General features: G+C 37.9%; 1 protein-coding gene across 1 annotated transcript in view; it reads right to left on the bottom strand.

Annotated features, from left to right (window-relative positions):
- The window catches only part of Gip (hydroxypyruvate isomerase-like protein Gip), a 48437-nt gene that overhangs the window by 9504 nt on the left and 12133 nt on the right, over nucleotides 1-26800 (bottom strand). The window contains exons 3-4 of the mRNA XM_067147034.2: nucleotides 23007-23179; nucleotides 703-822 (exon numbers count right to left, since the gene is read on the bottom strand). Coding sequence (XP_067003135.1) covers nucleotides 703-822; nucleotides 23007-23179 — 293 coding nt within the window. The remainder of the gene's footprint in view (nucleotides 1-702; nucleotides 823-23006; nucleotides 23180-26800) is intronic.

Genomic DNA, 26800 nt, shown 5'->3' with positions numbered 1-26800 from the left:
TACAGAAATTTTGTTACTTTCACTGATCTGTGTCTGTCTTATCCTTGGCTTTGTCAATATGAAAGTGGCTGAGGTATGAGCGATGCTAGTAATGTGGGCTTGGCAGACTGATATGTAATAACAACTTCTGGCTCAGTGAGGAAAGCAATGGGAAATTACATCATGCCTCATTTCCCTTGTACGCCTCTTCAGCGATGCCTAGGCCATCTATGACAGCTGATGGCGGAGCTGTTGAGGATCCAACCAGCCTTCGGGCTGAGGACTGAACATACATGCTTTAGCCTATAATCAATTTAAAATAAATGCATAATTTTATTTATGCATTTTTATTTCACTATTAGTTCTATGCAAATGTGATTTCAAGTTCACATTAACATTATCAAAGGGCATTATATTTATATCGGATTTACCTCAAATTCTGTGTTTTTCTTCAAAATGCTATAAAACACTAAATTACAAATGTATAAAGTATACAGAATGCTAAATGTACAAATGTGATTTCAAAACGCTAAAAGTCATCACCCCAAGATATTACCGGTACTTTTGCACCTAGATCTTTGACAGTGTATTCTGTAACTTATTGTTGTATATCCATTTTACCTACATTCTTTTGTTTACTTACCTTTCTGTTATTTTCATTTGAACTGTATTGAGTTTAGCAAACTTTGTGTTAAAATATAACTAGTCAAAATAATAACCTACCAACATAAGGAAGAAGATCTGTTATGTTGTTGGTAAGATTGCCTCTTAGATGTTGTAAATGAAACAAGTCCATCATCAGTTTCAGATTAGGACTGTTGATTTTCTTCACCAATTCCAGACCTGAAACACAATACAAATGATCATTTCTGTTTGAGTGTTAAAAGTGAAGAGCAGACAACCTTTGCAAGAATACTAGAACAGAGCAGATTCTCATCAGGAAGTGCATTAGTTTGTTTTGTATGACTGATTTACTGAATTTCCACACATTTTACACAAAAGTATCTATTATCTATAATATCAAAAGTAAGTCTGTTCATTCGTTATATAAATCTACACACCTCCGCTGATCAGTACCAAAATGTATACACCAAGGCACGAGGCAGTGAAACGGGTTGTAGAGGTAGTTATATTGTCAAATTCAAATTTCAACTCCATGTTATAAGGGGGCTCAAAACAAAACAAAATCCACAAAATAGGCAAAATATTGAAGTTGTTCTAGTTCTACAATTGATCATGTGTATTATTCCATTACCTGGAAACTTTGCCACTACATCTGTGGAGATATTAATGAACATGATGCAGTGCATGCTAGTAACTTATAGTAGGAATTAGTGTCTGGCTCCAAGGCTAAATGGATAGCGTGCTGGCCTTTGGTCACAGAGGTCCCGGGTTCGATTTCCAGCAGGGTCAGGAATTTTAACCATAACTGGTTAATTTCGCTGGCACGGGGGCTGGGTGTATGTGTTGGCACGTGAGCTGGGTGTATGTGTTGGCATGTGGGCTGGATATGTATGTTGTCTCCATCATCATTTCATTCTCATCACGACGTGCAGGTCGCCTACGGGTGTCAAATCGAAAGACCTGCACCTGGCGATCTGAACATGTCCTCAGACACTCCCGGCACTAAAAGCCATACGCCATTTCATTTCATAGGAATTAGTCGGGGAAGTAAAGGGCAGTTTTGTGTTCTGCTCATTCTCACATATGGTGCTGAGACATAGTTTACAACAAAAAAACAGGTCTACCAACTTCTATTCTGTCAACAAATACTGGGGGGAAAACTTACGTGTTTCTCTCAGAGACAGTTTTTGTTACTGGACCAAAGGATGTATGGAAGGAGGAATGCTTCAGGAAGTGAAACTGGGCAGAGCATGAAGCAAAAATGGACCAAGGCAGCAAAGGAGTGGTATCTAAAAAAAAAAGTGTCCATTGTCTAGGTGGTCCAACGTAATGAGAACTTTGTGGATGAGAAATGTCCAAAACAGAAGAACCTGGAGATGACGGGGGAGGCATTTACTCCAAAAAAGGGTTTCATCAGGCCCTGATGATGATGATGAAAGGGAACTGGCATTGCAACGGAACTGGCATTGCAAGAAGTGTGTTTCTGAAATTGAAACATCTTGGTGTGCAGCTGTGACCTCTGATTCGAAACTCCTTGGCTTAATTTTACATTCAATATATAAACAGTTTATTCCACCCTTTCAATACTTAAAAGTTTATTTTACTACCATCTGTACATTTTTTGAGAGCTCCAAATGTTCTCTTCTTCAGCGGTGCAAAACATCAAAATACTTTTGACTTGTTACCCAGGCTAGAATGTTAATGAATAGATTTAAGAATATAAAAATCAAAATAGCCAAAATATCTGATGACTTGAATTTTCTTAAAAATTGTCTAATAAACAAAATAACTCCCAAAACATTTGAAGTCAGTAGAGAGAAAGGGCAATTTGCAAAACCCTGAGAGGAAAACTCAGATGAAAATGAATCAGACATGGTTAAAAAGCAAAATTAAATTCCTTTACATTAACAAAAGCCATCTAAACCACAACTTAAATGATCTACATCTTCAGATCATTAAAGAGTTTTCAGGTTTTAAATGGGACGATGTAGAAAGTAGTATAGAAGACTCAATGTAGTTTATTCTGAAAAAGAAGCGAGAAACATTGGATAGGACATTTGAATTTCTGAAGAGTAAGAAACAGAATGATGAGAAATTAAATAATAAGGGAGATCGTAGGAAGCCGAATAATAACGAAAGTGAATTCTATCCTACTGTCAAGAATTTAATGCATACCATATTTAGAGGAATTAGTGATTTTAGAAGCAGGGTCTAAACATAATTGGCTAAAAGGTTATAACAATAATAAGAAAGATATAGTAGAAATAATAGCAGGAATAGAACAAGTCATATCTAAGATAGAAGTAGAACAGCAGGAAGCAACAAGGTATGAAGTGTGTAAAAATCTGTCCAAAATAGAGTACGAAGATAAGCAGTTAAAATAAATAGGAAAATTAAAGAACTGGAAGGGAAAAATTGAACGCAAAAATATAACCTGTGACCAAGGCAGATAAAGGTAATATGATAGTTCTACTGAATATACAGGAGTATATTGATAAAACAAAGGATTTTCAAAATCAAAATCTCTTTATTTGCAAATGAGGTGTCTACCTGGTGGCAAATGGTACACTAAAATACATGATTGTCAAGCACTAAATTTTAAATTAACAAGAGAAGAAAAAATTTTTTTCTAGAATACAATAATATACAATTTATGCTAACAATTTTTTTTCTATTAAACAAACAGATCATCCTTAGTAAATTTATATTGTTTACAAGATTCTACTTATAATATCTCCTATACTTACAAACATAGTCAACTCACATACAGTATGTGGAATTACTTCAAATAATACTATTCAACTGGTATAAGATTAAAATTTACATTGCATTTATTTACTTTTTTTTTTTTTAAACCCATTTTGGAACCTAAGTAGCATAACGACCTGCTGTGTCTTAACCAGAGCCCCCTTTTGCCACCACTTTTCAGAGTTCCTGAAGGGCCTTCACAGCTACCGTAGCGGTCCCAGGGCCCTCGAAGTCCCCACTGTACTTCACCCCTACAGGCAGTCCCCTACTTTGGCTGTCCAAACTCCATGGACCAGGGGATGGAATTAATTTTTTTTAACACATTTTTTTTAATTTACAATAGCCTGCACTGGTCGAATGCCCTCTAACATTTCATTTATTTTCCCTGTTGCTGTTTATTCTCTTCTTGAATACCTGTACAGATTTTGGAAAAGGATCAAACACTACCCCTGGTAAACTGTTCCACTCCTTCATGCCCTTCCCAATGAATGAAAATTTACCCCAGTCGCTCCTGCTAAAATTCCTTCTAATTTTATACTTGTGGTCAGTTCTGCCAATATAATTATTTTCCAACTGAAGCCTCTCACGGATTTCTCCCCATGCTTCTTCTCCCGTATAGACTCTATCTAATCCTATACGTATAGTTTTCTCCCTTCTCTTACTTAAAGTTTCCCACCCAAGTTCCTCTAACATTTCTGATACACTACTTTTTCTCCTGAAATCCCCTGTTACAAATCTTGCTGCTTTCCTCTGCACACTATCTATTTCTTTTATTAGGTATTCTTGGTGAGGATCCCAAACACTGTTTGCATATTCCAATAATGGATGAACCATACTTAAGTAACTTTTTTCTTTTAATTCCTTGTTGGATCCTTTAAATAGCCTCATTATGACATGTAACGATCTGTATGCTTTCCCAACAATGTCATCAACATGACCCTTCCAGTGCAAATTACTTTCAAATTTTCTAAAGAATGGAAAGTTTGTATTAATTAAGAAAGATCCAACGAATGTTGTTCAAAAGAACTTAAAAAGGATGTTAAAGAAATAGGCTTTATTTTATATTTTATAACACTAGCCTGCAAATTTAAACTTTTTGTTTATTGCCTAAAGGAAAAAAATGTGATTTTATATACTCTATGTGCTGAATCCAAATTTTCAATATATTTACTTCTATCACATCCGGTTTTCGTGCGAACATCACTTTACATGTATTGTATAAATTACACTAATTTCATCACAAATGTTTTCATAAAACTTTTTTATTTTAAAGAAAAAACAATATTTAATAAACACAACTTGCTGAAATTAATGTGTATGGTTGTTAATACATGTCACTAGAGTGTTTTTCCTTTATTCTGTCTTGCTTACTTTGGAAAGTTTCACACAAAATTTACACTCATTGCTTCTTATTTGAGGAAGTCCTCCTGTTCCTTTTTCTTTTACGTTTATCTTCAGGTATATCACATCCAACAATAGTCTGCTAGCATATCAGGACCATTAAATATACATTCTTTTAATTTTGCTTCAGATAGTATAGGAAATTTTTCACATATAGAACTAAATGAGGCCACAACACTAGTTGCAAATCGAGGATTGTGGCGACGTTTAGTAAATTGTCAGAGGCTTGCAGACTGAACGCTGAAAGGCATAACAGTCTATAATGATAATATATGTATGTATGTACTTAAACCAATCTCCTTCCTTATTTAAAGCCTTTACGAATTGTTTCATTAAGCCAAGCTTAATGTGGAGAGGTGGCACCAAAACTTTAGAAGGACTCACAAAGCTTTGGCGTACAAAACATTCTTAGAACCGACTTCCAAACTTTTTTGAGGTGGCCAGTCTTTCTTAGTCCAGTGATCAACTCCTCCCCTGCTATCCCACTGACAAAGAAAGCGTTGAAATTTGGTAAAACCAGATTGTTGACCCAGCAGCATAGGAAGAACTTTAAAATCGCCACAAACTTGTCAGTTGTGTTCACTGTAGTTCAGTCGCAATAACATCAGTTGCAAATTTGCATATGATTCTTTGAGGATCACTGAATAGGCAGCAAGCTCTGAACCAATAACGTTTCCATTATGAAGAAGAACACCCTTTAAACTCCGCTTGGTAGCATCAATGAACAGTCACCATTCACTTGGATCACAGTTTGTGTTTTAGCATAAGTTCTTTCACATTATTGCAATATACAAGGTAGCCATCTTTGGAGGAAAAGGATTTAAATTGTATTTCACAATGTCAGTACCAACAGAATGATGTTTTTGGATAGAGAAGATTTTTTTCTTGGAGTCTAGAAGAACCCAACAACTCAGCTAACTCTTTAGAGAGGGCAAGATCCCTCACCAGGTCATTTAATTCACTCTGGTTAAAAGATGCATGTTCTGCAGCACACGATCCTGGTAGGTAGTCACTGTCACTTGTTTCAATTTCTACCACTTCTACATCAGACTCGGATGAAAACTGTCCAAGATTTTCTGGACGCACAGGGATTGGTACATACATCAGGCCCATGGGGGACAGGTAAAATGGCTGACCGAACAAGTGGATACACAATTTGCTTTTTATTTTTTATATCCCATCACATCACACTAACAAAAGTAGCAGTCATTACTATGGTTTGTCTGCTCTCTCCAAACCATAGGTATTCCAAAAGACAGTGACGGTCGCTTGCCATTGACCCATTGACAAACATACTTTGTGGGGTGCCCAAGGTTTACTTTGGTTTCCAAGTTTGATTCCAAAATAGGTATGATGTGATTTTTTTTTACAAAATCTGTAAGTTTGTTTGTGGGTTACTGTAGTCACGTCCTAGTTTGTGAACCATGGGCAACAGCTGAGTGGCCTAGTAAGTGGTTCTGAGAGTCGGGATACCAGTTGCTATGGAATGGGAGTGGGCATCTCGGACATATTCTGAGTCGTGGCCCTCCTTGTGCTCAGGCGGCTAGGACTATACAATTCACCGGTGGTCCATAACCCGTTAGAGGAGAGATCCTCACTTGGAATATGTGCAAGTAGGGCAGCATCCTGCTTCATGAATTTACCGAGCTCAGAACAGTTTAAGCAAGCCTCGGACCTATGGGAGTAACGGAGTCCCACTCCCATTTGACAGGCGAGGGACTCCTTGGAAACAACTTGGCGAACGAAATGGAATTCGATGGGGAGCTATCAATATTAATGGGGCTTATGGAAGAAAGAAAGTAGAACTGGCTGAGTCAGCAAAAAGGATGCATTTGGATGTGCTAGGAGTAAGTGATATTCGGGTAAGGGGAGATAACGAGGAAGAGAGAGGAGATTATAAAGTGTACTTGACGGGTGTTAGAAAGGGAAGGGCAGAGTCCGAGGTAGTGCTCTTTATCAGGAATACTATTGCATGCAACATAGTTTCTGTTAGTCATGTAAATGAGCGAATGATGTGGGTAGATCTGTCAGTTGGAGGAATTAGGACTAGAATTGTGTCCGTGTATTCACCATGTAAAGGTGCAGATGAGGATGAAGTTGATAAGTTTAATGAAGCATTGAGTGACATCGTGGTCAGGGTCAACAGCAAGGATAGAATAGTGCTAATGGGCGATTTCAATGCGAGAGTTGGGAATAGAACTGAAGGATACGAAAGGGTGATTGGTAAATGTGGGGAAGATATGGAAGCTAATGGGAATGGGAAGCGTTTGCTGGACTTCTGTCCTAGTATGAGTTTAGCTGTTACGAATACATTCTTCAAGCATAAGGCTATTCACCGCTACACATGGGAGGCTAGGGTTACCAAATCCATAATAGACTATATCTTAACAGATTTTGAATTCAGGAAATCTGTTAAGAATGTACGAGTTTTCTGCAGATTTTTCGATGATACAGATCACTATCTGATCTGTAGTGAACTAAGTATCTCTAGGCCTAGGGTAGAGAAAGTGAAATCTGTCTGCAAACGAATAAGGGCAGAAAATCTCCAGGACGAGGAAATTAGACAGAAGTACATGGATATGATTAGTGAGAAGTTTCAAACAGTAGACAGTAAGCAGGTTCAGGATATAGAAAGTGAATGGGTGGTATACAGGGATGCTGTAATAGAAACAGCAAGGGAATGCCTAGGAACAACTGTGTGTAAAGATGGGAAAAGGCGAACATCTTGGTGGAATGATAAAGTGAGAGCAGTTTGTAAACGTAAAAAGAAGGTTTATCAGAAATGGCTCCAGACAAGGGCCAAGGCAGACAGGGATTTGTACATAAATGAAAGAAAGAGAGCGAAACAAATAGTTGTTGAATCCAAAAAGAAGTCATGGGAAGATTTTGGTAATAACCTGGAAAGGCTAGGTCAAGCAGCAGGGAAACCTTTCTGGACAGTAATAAAGAATCTTAGGAAGGGAGGGAAAAAGGAAATGAACAGTGATTTGAGTAATTCAGGTGAACTCATAATAGATCCCAGGGAATCACTGGAGAGGTGGAGGGAATATTTTGAACATCTTCTCAATGTAAAAGGAAATCATCATGGTGGTGTTGCAAACAGCCAAGCTCATGGGGAGGAGGAAAAGAATGATGGTGAAATTATGCTTGAGGAAGTGGAAAGGATAGTAAATAAACTCCATTGTCATAAGGCAGCAGGAATAGATGAAATTAGACCTGAAATGGTGAAGTATAGTGGGAAGGCAGGGATGAAATGGCTTCATAGAGTAGTAAAATTAGCGTGGAGTGTTGGTAAGGTACCTTCAGATTGGACAAAAGCAGTAATTGCACCTATCTATAAGCAAGGGAACAGGAAGGATTGCAACAACTATCGAGGTATCTCATTGATTAGTATACCAGGCAAAGTATTCACAGGCATCTTGGAAGGGAGGGTGCGATCAGTCGTTGAGAGGAAGTTGGATGAAAACCAGTGTGGTTTCAGACCACAGAGAGGCTGTCAGGATCAGATTTTCAGTATGCGCCAGGTAATTGAAAAATGCTACGAGAGGAATAGGCAGTTGTGTTTATGTTTCGTAGATTTAGAGAAAGCATATGACAGGGTACCGAGGGAAAAGATGTTCGCCATACTGGGGGACTGTGGAATTAAAGGTAGATTATTAAAATCAATCAAAGGCGTTTATGTTGACAATTGGGCTTCAGTGAGAATTGATGGTAGAATGAGTTCTTGGTTCAGGGTACTTACAGAAGTTAGACAAGGCTGTAATCTTTCACCTTTGCTGTTCGTAGTTTACATGGATCATCTGCTGAAAGGTATAAAATGGCAGGGAGGGATTCAGTTAGGTGGAAATGTAGTAAGCAGTTTGGCCTATGCTGACGACTTGGTCTTAATGGCAGACTGTGCCGAAAGCCTGCAGTCTAATATCTTGGAACTTGAAAATAGGTGCAATGAGTATGGTATGAAAATTAGCTTCTCGAAGACTAAATTGATGTCAGTAGGTAAGAAATTCAACAGAATCGAATGTCAGATTCGTGATACAAAGCTAGAACAGGTCGATAATTTAAAGTATTTAGGTTGTGTGTTCTCCCAGGATGGTAATATAGTAAGTGAGATTGAATCAAGGTGTAGTAAAGCTAATGCAGTGAGCTCGCAGTTGAGATCAGCAGTATTCTGTAAGAAGGAAGTCAGCTCCCAGACGAAACTATCTTTACATCGGTCTGTTTTCAGACCAACTTTGCTTTACGCGAGCGAAAGCTGGGTGGACTCAGGATATCTTATTCATAAGTTAGAAGTAACAGACATGAAAGTAGCGAGAATGATTGCTGGTACAAACAGGTGGGAACAATGGCAGGAGGGTACTTGGAATGAGGAGATAAAGGCTAATTTAGGAATGAACTCGATGGATGAAGCTGTACGCATAAACCGGCTTCGGTAGAGGGGTCATATGAGGTGAATGGAGGAGGATAGGTTACCTAGGAGAATAATGGACTCTGTTATGGAGGGTAAGAGAAGTAGAGGGAGACCAAGACGACGATGGTTAGACTCGGTTTCTAACGATTTAAAGATAAGAGGTATAGAACTAAATGAGGCCACAACACTAGTTTCAAATCGAGGATTGTGGCGACGTTTAGTAAATTCTCAGAGGCTTGCAGACTGAATGCTGAAAGGCATAACAGTCTATAATGATAATGTATGTATGTATGTATGTTTAAACATCTTAAGTTTACATCAGAAACAATAATTAGCAATACAAGCGATTTCTGTAATAGAACTAAGGATATTGCAGTGGAAGGCAGTTACACAATTCACAGTCTCGACATCAAAGATATGTGCTCTAATATACCCACCTCTGAAACTATAAATATCATTATTAAGAATTTATCAGGACATAGCAGTCTAAGCACGGTAGAAATTGAAGAATTCATTACAATGTCAACATTTACATTAGAGAATAATGATTTTACTTTTGATGACAAAATACACTGCCTGACAAAAAGTTAAGCACCAGAAGGAGTGGTCCAACACTAACATTCTCTTTAACATAACTCACCCCTCATCATTTAAAGGGTGAAATGATGTAGAATTAAATTCACCTGTTATTGAATAATATACTAACCGTAAAGAATAACACACAGTCAACCCTGTAGAGAAAAAAATATTTTAAAAAACTAAACATATTTATATAAGATAATCTTACAATTTCTAAGATTAAATCCTTGGAATAAAACCCCATTAAAAAAGGCATACCACAAAGTGCAAGATTAGAAATATTAAAACATACATTTCGGTACACATGCATGTGTGAGTAAATGATTAGATTGACGAGGATTTGTAATATTTAGAATCATCATCATCATCATCAGTTTTCCACTCCAGTTGCCCGGGTGTGGTTTACGAGCACTCTCCACTTCTGTCTGTCCATGTACCACTCTTCTCTCAAGACTACATCCCAGCTGATTCCTCTTGTTCCTATGTCCTCTTTCACTTGGTCCAGCCACCTCTTCCTAGGTCTTCCTACCGGTCGTTTTCCGGCCACGACTGTGTGTAGCCATTGTTTTGCTGTCCTTCCATCGTCCATTTGTTTGACATGGCCAAACCATTTCAAACAGGCCCTTGTCACTTTTTCATTCAGGGATGGGTACACACCAGCTTGCTCCCTTATTCTTTCATTCCTTACCCTGTCCCTTTTTGTCTTCTGCACCATAGTTCGTAGGAACTTCATTTCTGCGGCTTGTAGTTTGCTGTCCACTTGTTGGGTTGTTGTGCAGGTTTCTAGGCCATATGTTATTATGGGTGTGAAGTATGATTGGAATAGAATCTGCTTTGATCTTAAGGGAACTTGTTCGTTCCAGAGGAGGTTCCGAACTTGATGGTAAAACTGAGCTGATTTTTGAATGCGGTTGTTAATCTCATGCTGTATTCTGTTATCACTTGAAATGATGCACCCAAGATATTTATATTGGTCTACTGTTTCCAGTTGTGTACCTTCCAGCATTATTTTTCCTTTCTTCTTCTGCCTGTTGACAGACATAGTAACAGTTTTCGATTTATTTATTGTTAATCCGTGTGCTTTCAAATGTTCATTCCAGGTGTTCAGCCTCTCTTGGACTTCCTTCTCTGTATTTCCCCAAATTACTACATCATCTGCAAATGCAAATGCATTGATGTCCATATTGTTCTTCTGCTTAATTTCTTTCATGTCTTCATCCATGACAGTGATAAAAAGTAATGGTGAAAGGGTACTGCCTTGTTGCACTCCTTTAGTGGTTTGGAACCAATCAGAATTACCGTTTCCTATCTGTACGCAACTGCAGCAGTCTTCGTAAAGCATTTTAACTTTCTGGATAAGCCCTTTGGGTATATTCTTCTTTCTTAAACATTCCCATATAGTCTTCCTTGGAACACTATCAAATGCTTTTTCGAGATCCAAAAACACTAGTGTTAAGTCTTTGCCCTTCTCCCAATGCTTTTCTAACAGTATTCTATGTGCAAATATGAGATCGGTAGTTGATCGGTGTTCTCTGAATCCATATTGTTTTTCCTGTAGTTGTGGTTCTATTATTTTCCTTAGCCTTTTTTCAAGTATTTTCTCAAATATTTTCAAACCATGAGACAATAAAGTGATCCCTCTATAATTGCTACATTTCTTCCGGCTTCCTTTTTTGAAGAGAGGTATTATTATTCCCTTTTTCCAATCATCTGGGACTTTCCTATCCTTCCATATTGCATTAATTACTCTATGAAGCCACTGTATTCCTATTGCACCAGAATGCATTTGTGATGGCACATTCCTGTTGTTGATGAGTTGTTACCAGTCAACTGCTGTGAGTCAGACAGTTAAGCAAGATGTGCAGCGAGGACTACATACAGCATGACGCACCCATGATGCCTTGCAGACGCGTTAGACAGCCTATCCACCTACTGGCAGCATTTGACAGAGGCCGCATTGTGAGACTGCACGAGGATGGTTGGTCGTATCGTGCAACTGCCAGGCATATGGGCTATTCAGATGTCACAGTGGCCTGATGTTGGACTCAATGGGTATATGAGGGCACCCAATCACGTCGTGCAGGTTCGGGTCGACCAAGAAACACCACCCCGAGGGAGGAACGGCATATGGTGCGCCAAGCATTGCGGGATCCCTTAACTTCGGCACCCACCATCTGTGAACACGTACTGGAGACTCTAGAATATCTTGAGAGTTCCCGCACAGTGTCTTGACAACTTGCATCCGCTGGATTGGGGTCCTACTGCCCCACGAGTCAGTTGCCATTGACACCAGAACACCAACGCCTGCGCTTGGAGTGGTGCCTTGCCCAAGAGGCATGGACAAAGTACGACTGGTACTGCATCATGTTCAGTGATGAGTCCCGCTTCTCCATAACCTCCGATAACCATAGTGTGTGAGTTTGGTGGCGTCGAGGGCAGATCCTACCCATAGGATATGCATTCAGCTCACCTCTAATAGTGCTTCGGCAGACTCTGACAGCACAGTGATACGTCTCAGACATTCTGCATTCGCATGTCCTACCCCTTATGGCACAGCACCCTGTGACAGTGTTCCAACAAGATAATGCCCGTCCCCACACAGCACATATGTCTCTGGACTGCCTATTTTGAAGTCTTCCCGTGGCCAGCAAGATCCCCGGACCTCTCCATCATTGAACGCATGTGGGATGACATTGAAAGGGGACTCCATCACAGTACGAACCTGCGAGATCTGGAGGGACAGCTGCAACAACTGTGGATGAACTTGCCTCAGGAGAGGATCCAAAGGCTGTATGACACCATTCCGAACCACATAACGGCATGCATTGCGGCCACGGGAGGTGTGCGACACCTACTGATCTGGCGCCAACATTCCACATGTAAATGCCAACGGCCTTGTCTCTTTCATTCCATGTTGTAATCAGTTCAGTAAAGGCGCATGGTCTTTCAGTATATGTAGTTTCATTCACTTTCAACCACTCCTTCTAGGTGCTTAACATTTTTTGTCAGGCAGTGTATATAAACAAGAGAACGGGTTGGCAATGGGTTCCCCAGAGTCGGGTATTGTGGCGAATATATATATATATGGATTACTTGGAATCAAATAAAATAATAGAGAAAAGAGAAGGATTAATCAAATGGATAAGATATGCAGATCATGTGTTTATTATTACAGATGAACAAAAATTAGATCCAGATAAAATATTAAGATTGGTGAATGAAGTGGACAAGGATATTAAATTTACAATGGAATCAGAAGAAGGCAGATCATTAAACTATTTGGATGTTAAAATAACGAGAACAAATAGAGAATTAGAATACCAGATTTTCAGAAAGAAAGCATACACTAGCAGTATTATTAGAAATAATTCCAACCATCTGGGGCAACATAAAAAGTCAACATTTTACAGTTTTCTTAGCAGGGCACTTTAGATCTCTTTAAAAAACAAAATTCTGAAAAAGAAAATACAATTTATGAGATTGTGGATAAGAATGGATATTCTAAGAATTATGTAAATAAAACAGAGAACAAACTGATAAATAAACCCAAATCAACTTTGAGTAAAGAGCAAAAAGAGAAAAAGAGAATGGTAGAGATGACATTTCACAATAGACATTCTTATGGACTAAAAAGAAATTTTAACAGACACGGTATTGCAATTGTGTATAAAACAGCCAATAATAATTAAACTGTATTTAATTCACATAAAGTCAACAAATCCAATAAATTCCATAAATCAGAAGTGTATTGTATTGAATGCTAAAATTATGAAAAACAGAACGTAGGCCAGTCGGGTAGCAGTTTAGAAATTAGATATTAAAAAAACGTGAATGCAGAAGCATAGAAGATTATGAGCAATGGATGAGCATATGAAAAAATACGATCAACAATTTACGGAAATAGAGGACATGAAAATATTGCACACAGTAAAGAAATAAAAGTTCATGGATGTTTTAGAGAAAATATGGATTTATTTAGACCACAAAAACAATAACAAACAAATCTTAATGACTTGGTAAACGAAAAAAATGCTTTGTTTAAATAAGCTTATAATCATATAAGGGAAAAGAAAAGAAAAGAGTGAATGAAGTAGTTTTCATCGTTGACCCATCCCCTCCTATTATGTAATCAGTGGTCAATTACTTTCCCGTAACTAGCTTGCTTTTCTCTTAAGCAAGTGTGATTGTGCACGTGATAAGTTATTGTGTTCCAGCTACAATTAGCTCAATAAGTGCATAATAGTCACTGCCGGTATTTAATCTGAGTTTCTAGTTTTCGTTTTCCGTAGAATGTTTCTCTAATTTCAAAATTCTTGTTTTAAAGGAATAAGACAGTTTTGGTTCACATGGTCGTCCGTATCAATAATATCAAATTTCTGGTTTATGTAACAGTGAACAAACAACCATACCAGTAAGTTATTTCACAACATTGTAATAAAATTAATAAAATATTAAAATAATGTCAATAGTAGACTATGAAATTATGTCGTGTCTTTTTCTTTATAGCTGTACATACCGTATATAGAAAGATCGAGCAGGAATAGAGGAAAGAAGTTTCGAGGAAAAAAAGCTGACAAAATAATATATATTTGAATTATTATTATTATTATTATTATTATTATTATTATTATTTTACTGCAAACATTTTAGATTTTTAATATTTCTTTTACAAGAAAGATGTTAGTTTTTTTTTTTTACATTTTGTGATATCATTTCTCATTCTTATTATTCTTATCATTTACTAGCTGATGTACATGTGCTTCACTATGGAATTCTACACTGTATACAGAATTCTAAATGAAGTAGTGTACATGTTGTCAATAAGATTTTATTAAATTATGTAGCTCATAGCGTTACCAGAGAAACATGATGGGAAGGTCGTCATACGTCACCTCTCATGTGAAGACCGTATTAGAGAGTTTTAATTGTATTGGAAGGCCCTCTTACCTACTGCCAGTCACAATCGAGTTGGGGAGTTTTCATTATGATGGCAGGCCCTCTTACCTACTGCCAGTCGCAACTGAGTTGGGCATTTTTCAATATAATGGAATAAAGATAATAATGAGAGAGTCAACAAAATCGAAGAAGACAACACACCAAGGCTAATTCCAACTAAAATAAGATAATGACATCAGTATTAATGTTAGAATATAATATTAACTGACTGGAATGTCGCGGTTAAAAGCAATGCTCTCATACAAAATGTTCTATCAAATTAAAAACAGCACAGTTTCCCACATTTCACAAAAAGTACTATACTGTACTGCCATTCAAACCGTGCCAAGTTCCACAGCTGGAATAACCCAGCCACAAACAGCACTGAACACTGCTCTGCCGCTGTCCGTTAGCAACCTCCCCGTTTCTATAACACAGCCTGGATAGAATACCTGGATTACTATGATGAACCAGTGTGTCGCATACCAGTAGTTATCAGACTATGTGTGAAACAGAGGAATCACAGATGAGATATCTGTTAGGTTCAACCTATTCAATACGGAAACATAAATGAAGCTCACATCTTTGAAAAACAGAGGAATGGCGGAATGGCATGCTAAGAAAAAGAAAGTTTCCCAACTCCCCAATTACTTCCCTTCAATATTTAGGCAGGTTGTTCTACTCGGGTAGCTAACTCCCATAGCTCACACAGTATGCAGCAGTAATGCTGTTTATCGGGCATGAGCAGCAGCAGAAGAGAAAGCATATCATAACAACAATAGCAATGTAATATTATTGTTGATCAATTTTTATGGGCATTCAATACTGTAGGCCTTCATATTTAGTTTTCTTCCGAGTTTCTGATATCAGGACATCCAATATAAATGGAGTCCTTCTTACTTTCATGACCTCCTCTTGTCTTATTCTTCTCGCAATCATTCCTTCACAACCTTTTTCTCATTTCGATAGTAATCTTCACAATTGCTCTTATCGATGTGGGCATTTCACTTTAAGACAATCATGACAGAAACCACCACCATTGCCAGTTAACACTACTGAGCAATATATCCATGTTAGCGATGCTCAGTGTTGATTTGGACTAAGCAACAAAAATATAAGTTCATCTGAGAATTAAATGTTAGGCTTTCCCCTAAACTACTATTTCACCCATTTATAGTCTAAACTGTAGTACCTTATTCCCAACTTTCATGCCGATTTCTATTAAACTCTGTCGAGCTTTTTCCTCGTAGCTGTGTTTATATGGACTATGCAACAATAGTGTAAATCATGAATATCTTGGTTATCACAGCCAGTACGGCAAAACTGTATAGAACAAAAATGTCGGAAATTGTATTTTCTGTAACTTTGGTTATGTAATATTTATTGATAGAACCACTAATATCATAGATGTTTGAGAATTACATGTTAGGTTTCCCCTAAACCACCATTTCACCCAGAGTGATTAAATTTATTTATAGCCTAGATTGTAGTGCCTTAAACTCTTACTTTATATGTATACTGATTTTCATTCAATTCTGTTCATTCATTTTCTCATGACGTGCGTACAGACAGACAGACAGACGGACAGAGATGATGGAAAATAAAAATATGCATTTTCTTCTTACTGTGGACATGACCGATAAATAAATACCATTCTTTTTTCATTCTGTGCAATGTACAAAGAAAACTCTTATTTTATATAGATAGATTATTTATAGATTTCATACCTGATTGACTGTGATCTCATAAGGAGATGCATTTTGCAGTTTTAGAGAACTGATCAATATTTTAATAGTGTTACTTATGGCTGTCTAAATGATGTTAATGAAGTAGGATTAAGTATAGTATAGATGGAACTAGTCCAAGTATTTTGATGTTTTGCACCACTAAAGAAGAGAGCATTTCGAGCTCTCAAAACATGTACAGATGGTAGTAAAATAAACTGTGAAGTATTGATAGGGTGGAATAAAGTGTACGTTAATATATTAAATGTAAGATTAAGCTGAAGTCAATAAAGACCTAAATAGTTGACTATTATGGTTAAAATAATTAATTCCTTGGCTTGTTGTGAAGGTTGTGTGTTACAGTGGCAAAGAATGGACATGAACGGCTTCGTTAATGAAGAGACTGCAGGCATTTGAAATGCTGATATATCACAGAATGTTCAAGATCTTAAGAGTAGACCACATCACCAACAAGAAAGTACTCCGTCGTGCTGGAAAATCTTGTGGTCTTAACCTTTACAAAATGATGGAAAGCAGCCTGATTTGGTCACATCTTCCAAAACAATAAATACAGCTTGATACAATGGCCACAGAAGGTAACGTGGGTGTAGGTGAAGCTTATCCTAGACACCAAACCTCCAATAATGCTCTTGCAATACATCCATAAATACGGCAATTCTACTATGGGAAACACAAAAGAGGAAAAATTACTCCATATGGTTGCCAAATTCTGTGAGAAGATGGCACCCGAAGAATAAGATAATAGCTCAATTTAAAAGATTCTGCTTTTCTGTAATCATAATGTCTACAACTCCTTCTGTAACTTAAGAACATTTTCCCACAGGTGCAACATCCGCTCTCTCAGGCTGCGTGATGTGGTCATACATAACATTCAGTTCAAGCCGAGCGAGCTTCATGTCCATGACTGGTGTGTCTTGCTTAAGTTGTCTTGGTCTTCCACTGGGATGCTTACCATTCATAATCAAATTTTAGGCATCGTAAGCGATGGTTCTCAGTCAGTGCTCTCAGGATGTGGCTGCACCATCTGAAATGCCTCTTCTGTACTTTCCAAAACAAATTACTATCCTGGCTCCAGCACAGTTCTGATATTTTTGTAAACGGAATCTCTTCAAATATGCTATGTTTGCCAGCCATAGGCTATATGATTTAAAATCTTTAATGTTGCCATAGGTTACACTTAAAAGAAAATGGATATTGAAGGCTCTTGCAGAGAAAACATTATTCAAACACGGCAGCCCACTGGTAAAATGAAGCACACTCGAAAATATTTCATATTCTTGAGAAGTGCTCGGCAGATTTTGATAATAATTACACCCCTGAATGTGCAGTGTCTAAATCTCTAAAGCTAGGTGTTGTAAACAGTGTAGTCCCATTAAAAAAAAAAAAAAAAAAAAAAAAAAAAAAAAAAAAAAAAAAAATAGCTACCCTTAACTCAGGAGATACTGACACCCTGGAAAAAGACTGCAAGTTCAATTATCGCCCTTGGTAAAAGTACTGATCCCACAATCATGGATTGAAATATAACAGAGGTAGTTGGATTTTTTAAAGGCAAAATGAGTTCCATTCGGCGCTACATGGCATTTGATGTCAGCATGTTAAAGATCTTTGGCGACACATTTGGTGTTTAACAAAATTCATTTCAAAAGTTCAGCTATATAGAGCTAGAGAGAGAACGGTTTCTCTGGCAACTGCAGAACGTTGAAATGGACATGCAGGCAACCTAGATTGGATCAGAAAAAAAATAGCTGCACAGTAGCTGAGGCCATAAGGATATTATCATACTTTTTAACATATTGTTTAGGCCTCTTAAGACCACCGTTGTCAACCTTTCTGGATTTCCAGCACTCTTTCATCTTGATGGAGAATGCAGTTCTTCACTCTTTGGACCACTTTGCACCAGGTCGTCATCTCACTCTTTCCACGAGATTCTGTATCCTGTGCATCTAAGTCGAAATTAGGTACCGAACTTCTTTCTTGAACCAATGTCTCAGAGAAGTGGTCAGATCCTCCTTCATTGCTATTGTCCATGTAGTGGTATATTTCCAGGACATGAGAAGATTAAGAATTCTTCAAGATATTCTGGTGTTAGTCATTCGAGACAAATGACTTTAAATTTTTTTTTTCGATACTGGCTGAGGACCATGTGAAGTAACTTCCTGATTTTCTTCCTCTACTTGCCTTCCTGTTTTTCTAGTATTTATTCATTCTTTTACTATGTTCCTTCCTTCTTTCCTCCATCCAGACAGATTTCCTTTACTTCTTTTCTTTTTTTCTGGAACACCTCAAAATTTCTAATCCTTTTTCTGAAAATGGCTCTTTCTAGTATCCAACTTCTTGTGATATCCAGCTCAGCCATATCCTGTTTAACATCACTGAACCATCGGACTTGTGTTTGAGATTTTTATTAAAATGATCACTCTTCGTTACCCTCTCTGGATTCACCTGAACCAAATGGCCATAAAATGTAATCCTAGTTTTTCTGATATTATCTGAAAACTTTTCATTTTTCAAATAAAATTCTTTGAATCTCAATATCTCGAACCACCATTACTCGAATTTTCAGTATCTTGTAACGTCATTTTCCCAGCTGTTTGTCCTATTCATCACGTATATTCATCTCTCTATTAGTCGAAATTCGGTTACACGGATTTCTCGAAGCAAAAGTTTCCTCCCTTGAAGCAAAAAATACTCTGTACAACATTAACTGTGCGATACAGCATTTGTGGTTTGTGAGGAACAGTTAACAAGTAAAGGCAGGGTTACTGGGAGTTAATATGGCGGGAACCGAAAACCTAAAACTTCTCCTGATCGGAAAATTCGCGAAGCCTCCCTGTTTCTCATGTGTGAATTCATTACCGGTCACGTATGAAAGTAACTCCAAAAGTCGTGGATGACTAGCTTCATTTAGGAAATTTTTGCTGTGTGGATTGACGAGACGTTTCAACGTCCCTTTCATAGATAGCTACCCTGCTCATCCCAAGATCCTCGCTCAGGAGTGAGCGTCATTTTCTTGCCACCAAAATTAACATCCAAATTACAGTCCATGGACCAAGAGATGATTCAAAATTTGAAGCATTTCCATAGGAATAGCGCTGTTCAGAGAATTATGATAGGAATTGAATCCGAGGAGTCATTAACAGACATTAATCTATTACAGTCAATGAGAATGCTGAGTAAATCGTTGGCTGATGTGAAACAGGAAACAATTAAACTGCTTCTGCAAAGCAGGATTTTTGAAAGGTGGCTTAGAAACTTCACTCCTATTACTGAAGAATGGATGGAGTATCAGCAGCTTATTAACTGTGAAGGTGATTTTGAGGCTTACATAAATGTGGACTCTGATGTTATAGTGGCCGAACCTCCTACGGATACCGTCAACGCTATTGCTGAGCAAGAAGAAGAAGCTACTATAACAAGGGTTATAATTAAAGCCGTAAATTAAGAGTTTGTTTTCGAAACCGACTTTCAACCTATTAGGTCGTGTTACGTACATATAGCACGTGTTGAAGAGATGTTAAGTACAGAACAACAATGGCCAACCAGACACCAGTGGAATCCGAACCCACAACCTCCCGATTTTGCGTCGGCTGCTCTACCAATTAAGCTATGGTGGCCTAGGCCATCTTTGTTCTGTTGGAAAGGATCTAAGCTACAGGTCTGCTACTACTATCATCACACTGTAGAGTGCGTTTAAGTTGCCCGTTGAGGGCCAAGTCAATGAATATTGAATTTTCACGACTGCATTGTAATCGAAACCCGACTTTCAACCTATTAGGTTGTATTACGTATATATAGTACGTGTTGAAGAGATGTTAAGTACAGAACAAAAATGGCCAACCAGACACCAGTGGGATCCGAACCCACAACCTCCCAATTTTGCGTCGGTTGCTCTACCAATTGAGTTATGGTGGCCTAGGCCATCTTTGTTCTATTGGAAAGGAACTAAGCTACAGGTCTGGTACTACTACCATCACACTGTAGAGTGCGTGTAAGTTGCCCGCTGGAGGCCAAGTCAATGAATATTGAATTTTCACGACCGCATCTTGTTCTGTACTTAACATCTCTTCAACACGTACTATATGAACGTAACACGACCTAATAGGTTGAAAGTTGGTTTTGATTACAATGTGGTCGTGAAAATTCAGTATTCATTAAGAGTTTGTTTGTATATTTTTAAATAATGTATTCAGTATAGGTCCATAGATACATGACTCAATTATGTGCCATACATGCTCAAAAACGGTATTCTCTACATCTCAAACTTTTGATAACTCGAAAAAAAATTTAGCTCCCAAGATTATTCGAGATATCGAGGTTCCACTGTAGTACCCTTTCCTCAATTCATTTTTATTTTTCTTTGCGCCATAAATTCTTTAGTTCTTTTCTAATTCATCAATATCTCCTTTTTTTTTTTTTTGTTCACAACCAAACTTTTAGCTGCATACAGGCAATCCAGTTTAATGATGGTGTTGAAATGAGGAAGCTTAGCCTTTTTACTTTTGTAAATAAGCTCACCGAACAAAAATGAATCACCCTATTGCACACGCAAAATGGATCGTTAAGCCTGTACAGATGGCGCAGCGAAAGAGGCCCATGCTCAACCGCACGTTTACTGCCTCTACGCAAGGATAATGCAGTAGCAATCAGTGAGACGATGTTTCAAGCGGACAGTGTACGTCAACGTGGGTAGATGTAAGGATGTGACAGAGTGACAAAGGGGGGCAATCGTGTTTGGCCGTGCCCATGGTCATACCGTGTGTGAAGTTGCTGGATTTCTTGGTGTTTTGCAGTGGACTGTTCAACATGTCTAAAAGCAGTGATGTACTTCACGAGGCCAAGAAACACGACATCAGAATTGTGATATAGAGATAGAGGAACTGAGAGGAACCAGAGATGCGTTTTACAGCTTGTGAAACAAAATGCTTCCAAACCTGAAAGGAATTGCTGCAGTCAGTGAATGAAGGTCCATCCCAACCTGTTAGTGAGAGAACATTGCGACGGGAACTGCATGCAATGAACATTTGGAGTCTGCCATCTCACTAGAGACCGTTGCTCACACAGGCACATAAAGCTGCGTGTCTTCAACAGGCTAGAAATAATCGAACACGGACAGTAACCGACTGGTGGAGCATGATGTGGTCTGACGAATCGCGTTTTTGCCTATATTGCAATGACGCATGTCGTCGAGTGCACCTAAGCCCAACGAAGCATTTCATCCTGGATGTGTGCAAGGTCAGGCTCAAGCCGGAGGTGGGTCTGTGATATTTTGGGGGTGTTTTTCGTGTCATGGATTGGGCCCGCTCAATGAGGTGACGACTAATATGAACCAGCATGTTTATTTAAACATTCTGGATAATCAGCTGTTTCCTTTCCGTTAACATCTGCATGATGAGTATGCAACTGATACCCTAAATTTTCAAGTTCATTGGGCTGGACATGCACGTGACTGGTTTCATGAACACCTGCCCACCCTATTACATCTCGACTTGCCTGATAATCACCTGACGTGAACCCCACTGAAAATCTGTGGGACATGTTGGAACAGCGGGTAAAACACTGACATCAGCATCCCCGCAATTTGATGGAATTACGCAATCAAATCTTCAGCAACTGGCTTAACCTGGATGTGACGTACCTGCACAACTTTGTGGACTCACTTCCTACCTGAATCCACGCAGTTATCAAATCTAGAGGCGGAATTACATAGTATTAAATGATTTCTCCTGGGGTGATTAATTTTTTGTCCAGTGAACTTATCTTTAGTTAATTGATAAGCTAGTTCTCTTTAGTGTTTACTTTCTTTTTTTTTTTTCATATTCTGTGTTAAGATATTTTGGAGCATCTTTTAATGTTTGTCATAAATTCCATCTTATCAAAAGAAATTTATAGCCCTACTTTTTCTTTCAAACGGTTATAGTATCTGCATCATATTTTTCTGCTTTCTCTTTCAAAAGATGGATTTATTCCTCTGCAGTATTTGAATTGCCTGATAGAATAGCTAAATCATCTGCAATGACTGAACAGATTGATTTAATGCTAGATATTTTGTATTCAATTCAGATTTCATGAATATTCTTTTCTTGGAGTTAGATTTTCCATTCGCTGATCATTCTCCAAAACACAGTTACAAAGTATTGAAGAAAGACCACCTCGTTGTATAACCCCAGTTTTGATTTCAAAAGGTTCTGAGAATTCCCCAAGAAACTTTATTTTGGAACTTGTGTTTGCAAGTGTCTGCTGAATTATTGCTAAGGTCTCTTTACCTGTACTAAATTTTTCCAGCACTTTGAAATTATTATTATTATTATTACCAAGACTGAAAATAGACATAACTATAAATGTATTCAGGCTATTTTGGGCTTTTTTCAGCAGACTTGACAATCGGCTTGCCACACTTTTCCACAACACTGGCAGCTAGTGCACTGATGAGGTTCTACTGCACTAGTGGAGGCATATATCTCACTTCATGTGTAGTCACTGCATGTGCTTCAAAGTTTTATGACTGAAAAAACCCAAAGAACTTGAATACTCTGATAATAATCACATTTGGTGAACTTCATTTTAATGGATAAATTAAAGTCACTTACCCTTATCGTACGAGTTCATGAAGTACTTGGGCACAGAATATGGGTTTATGGGTTCTATCAGCCCAACTATATTTTCTTTAGACAACAGATCAGCAGCATACCTCATATTGTTCTCATAGGCTTGGTCGCATTCTCTGGTAATATTCTCAACTCGACCTGACATGATGTGGATCCTGCAGTACAACAATTGTTTAAGTCAGTAAGTAATGGATGGGAACAGAGAAGAGTAAATCAAGTCATAAATATATAAAAAGATAGGAATATCTGTCAGATGGCCCCTCAATGAGCATTGAAGCCTGCCCTTCTGATGAAGCTAGGAAGCAAAATGAGCTTGTCAAAGCCGGAAAAAAAAAAAAAAAAAAAATTTAGAAGAATGGGGATTGATGAGGAAAGAGCCAATCTATTTGAAGACGGCAATGTATGAAACTGTAGAGGTTGTCCTTGTCCTTATTGTGTTTTCTTTCTATTTCTTCATTGGGCAAGTTGGCCGTATGGTTGGGCGCGCAGCTGTGAGCTTGCATATGGGAGATAGTGGGTTCGAACTCCACTGTCGGCAGCCCTGAAGATGGTTTTCCATGGTTTCTCATTTTCACACCAGGAGGCAAATTCTGGGGCTGTACCTTAAATAAGGCCTTGGCCGCTTCCTTCCTATTCCTAGGCCTTTCCTTTTCCATCATCGCCATAAGACCTACCTGTGTCGGTGTGATATAAAGCAAATCGCAAATTTCTCTGTTTCTTCCTCTTTTACACACTGACCTGTTGTTTTAGTCCTATTGTGTTCCTTTTGATGTTCCTATTTCTGTACATGACTTGAACTGGTTAAGATGTTCACTGCCGCCTTAATTAAACCTATGAATTGGCCCAGGAGCTGATATTTTTAACATCGCAAGTGAAGATTTTACACATACACGTGAACAATCATCGATGATGCCCATAAGATGTTACATTGTTATGTAATAATCATTCATTATTAAATTGAAATAACAAATAACGTAGTTCAACCTATTCAATACAAGTAAATAAGAAATGAAGTGTTACATTCCTATTTAATTATAAGCAGAAGCGGTACCAGTTTCAACCCCAATCTGGGTCATCATCAGCCGAATAAAATGCAAAAACAATGCATATGTAAATAAGAAATTAAAGAATGAGTCTTTCTCAAAAACAGTTGAAGAAGCAATATAAGATAATGGGGATTGGCACTGCGCGATTTTAAATCATAAAATCTAGAAGAAGTAGAAGGTCAGTCACTTATATGAAGTAAGGCGCAATCTTCTGAATAGTAGCACAACACACACAAAGTTTGGGTCGAAACTGGTACCGCTTCCGCTTGTAATTAAATAGGAATGTAACACCACATTTCTTATTTACTTGTATTGAATAGGTTGAACTACGTTATTTGTTATTTCAATTTAATTGTAATAAGTTCAATACAGAACATTATGAAATTTTTATCTTCAAATAATAGTTCATATCAAAAATATCCTTCGGTACAGTGACTGTTTTTTGATGCAGTAGTGATATATTAATGTAGTCATTTGCATCATGTACAGCACTAGTGGTAAATCCTAAACCAAGCCTCTAAGTAAAGTACAAAGAATTTTTAAGGAAACGAGGATAATAATAAATAGAGTCGGTTCTTTTCCCCTTTATGTGGCACAATTTACATCATCCTTTCACTGACTTGCCTTTTGCATTTCTTTTGATATTTGAAAGACCAGTAGAACTGTTACTGCCACTTTTATATGTTACTAGCTGATGTACCCATGCCTCGCTACGGAATTCTATACGGTATACGGAATTCTACGTTAAGTAGTATACACGTTGTGAACTTGGGAGGGTGGGTTGGCATCCACGTGACCCTTAGCCGAGTCCTGGCATTGCTTCCACTTACTTGTGCCAGGCTCCTCACTTCCATCTATACTATCCGACCTCCCTTGTCCTCTTCTGCCTCCAACAGTATTAACTTACATATGGAGACCTAGGGAGTTTTTCATTTTTATGCCCTTCATGGCCTTTGTCTTTATTTGGTCGATACCTTCATTTTTCAAAGTGTCGGACTTCTTCCATTTTTTTTGCTATCTGCTTTACATTGCACCGACACAGATAGGTCTTATGGTGATGATGGGATAGGAAAGGCCTAGGAATGGGAAGGAAGCGGCCGTGGCCTTAAAAAAGGTACAGCCCCAGCATTTTCCTGGTGTGAAAATGGGAAACCACAGAAAACCATCTTTAGGGATGCTGACAGTGGAGTTCGAACTCACTATCTCCCGATTACTGGATACTGGTCGCACTTAAGCGACAGCAGCTATCAAGCTCGGTCCTTCCATTTTTTTTCCCCTCTCTGATTAGTGTTATATAGAGGATGCTTGCCTAGTTGTACTTCCTTTTAAAACAATAATCACCACCACCACCACCACCACCACCACCACCACCGGTGGTATGGTAAAACTGAATAAGACATATATGATCAGAAATTTCTCTATCAGTCTTGTTATGTAATACTTTTCAATAGGACCAATAACATAAGCAATTAAAAATTAAATTTTAGGCGTCTCCCCTAAACTACCATTTCAACCAGGGTGAATAAAATTATTTATAACGTGGACTGTAGTTCCTTATTCCCCAGTTTTACATACCGATTTTCATTAAATCCTGCTTACCCATTTTCTCGTGGCTCAGCATTGATATGGACCTAGTAACAGAAATCCAAATTCATGAATATCTCTGTTATTATAGCTGGTAGAGTAAAAATTTATCAGACATAAATGATCAGAAATGTAATTCTATATAACTTTAGTTATGTAGTATTTATCGATAGGACCACTAGTAACAAATATTTGAGAATTAAAATTTTTGGCCTTCCCTTAAACTACCATTTCCCGTAGAGTAAATAAAATTATTTATAGCCTAGATTGTAGCGACTTATTCCCCAACTTTACATACTGATTTTCATTCAATTCTCTTCAGCCGTTTTCTTGTGATGAGTGTGGATACATACATACATACAGACAGACACAGAAAAAACATTTTTATATTCTGAGCAATGTACAGACAAAACTCTTATTTTATATACATATATATAGATAGATTACCCCATGTTTGAAGGCAATAGTTCATGTTCCATTAATCCGAACACGTAACTTGAACCTTAATCTGAGTGCCATCATGGAAGAACAAAGCCCAACCACAGTGCAGACCAGTAAACACAAGAATTTTTTTTTTGCAAGTTGCTTTACGTCGCACCGACACGGATGGGTCTTATGGTGACGATGAAACAGGAAAGACCTAGGAATGGGAAGGAAGTGGGGTTCGAACCCACTATCTCCCGGATGCAAGCTCACAGCTGAGCGCCCCTAACCGCACGGCCAACTCGCCCGGTAGGACAAGCAAATTCTTATAATTTTGTTAAATACCACCTACTCAATACAATAAAAACATAAAAACTTACATATTTATTACATATATTCAATACTATAAAAATGTAATAAAAATTTACATATTTTTATATATGTAATATATATGTAAATTTTTATATATGAAATATATTGTATTGAATAGGTGGTATTTGACAAAATTATAAGAATTTGTATCACAAGTAGATCTTCAATACGGACAAAACATGAAATTTATAACCTGCAAAGGATAAGCAAAAGTGGAACATAGGCCTATACTATGACGCACATGTGCATCTACGGCATGTAGTATGGGAACAACGTGGCGCACATGTGTGTCAGGTGGAAGCCAACAAGTTAAGTCATTGATCTTGTAATGAAAAAACAGAAAAGGAGACA

Source organism: Anabrus simplex, chromosome 5, assembly GCF_040414725.1.
Source record: "Anabrus simplex isolate iqAnaSimp1 chromosome 5, ASM4041472v1, whole genome shotgun sequence".
NCBI classification, from domain to species: domain Eukaryota; kingdom Metazoa; phylum Arthropoda; class Insecta; order Orthoptera; family Tettigoniidae; genus Anabrus; species Anabrus simplex.
The sequence above is the reverse complement of the archived record's forward strand: the minus strand, read 5'-3'. Positions and strand labels throughout refer to the sequence as shown.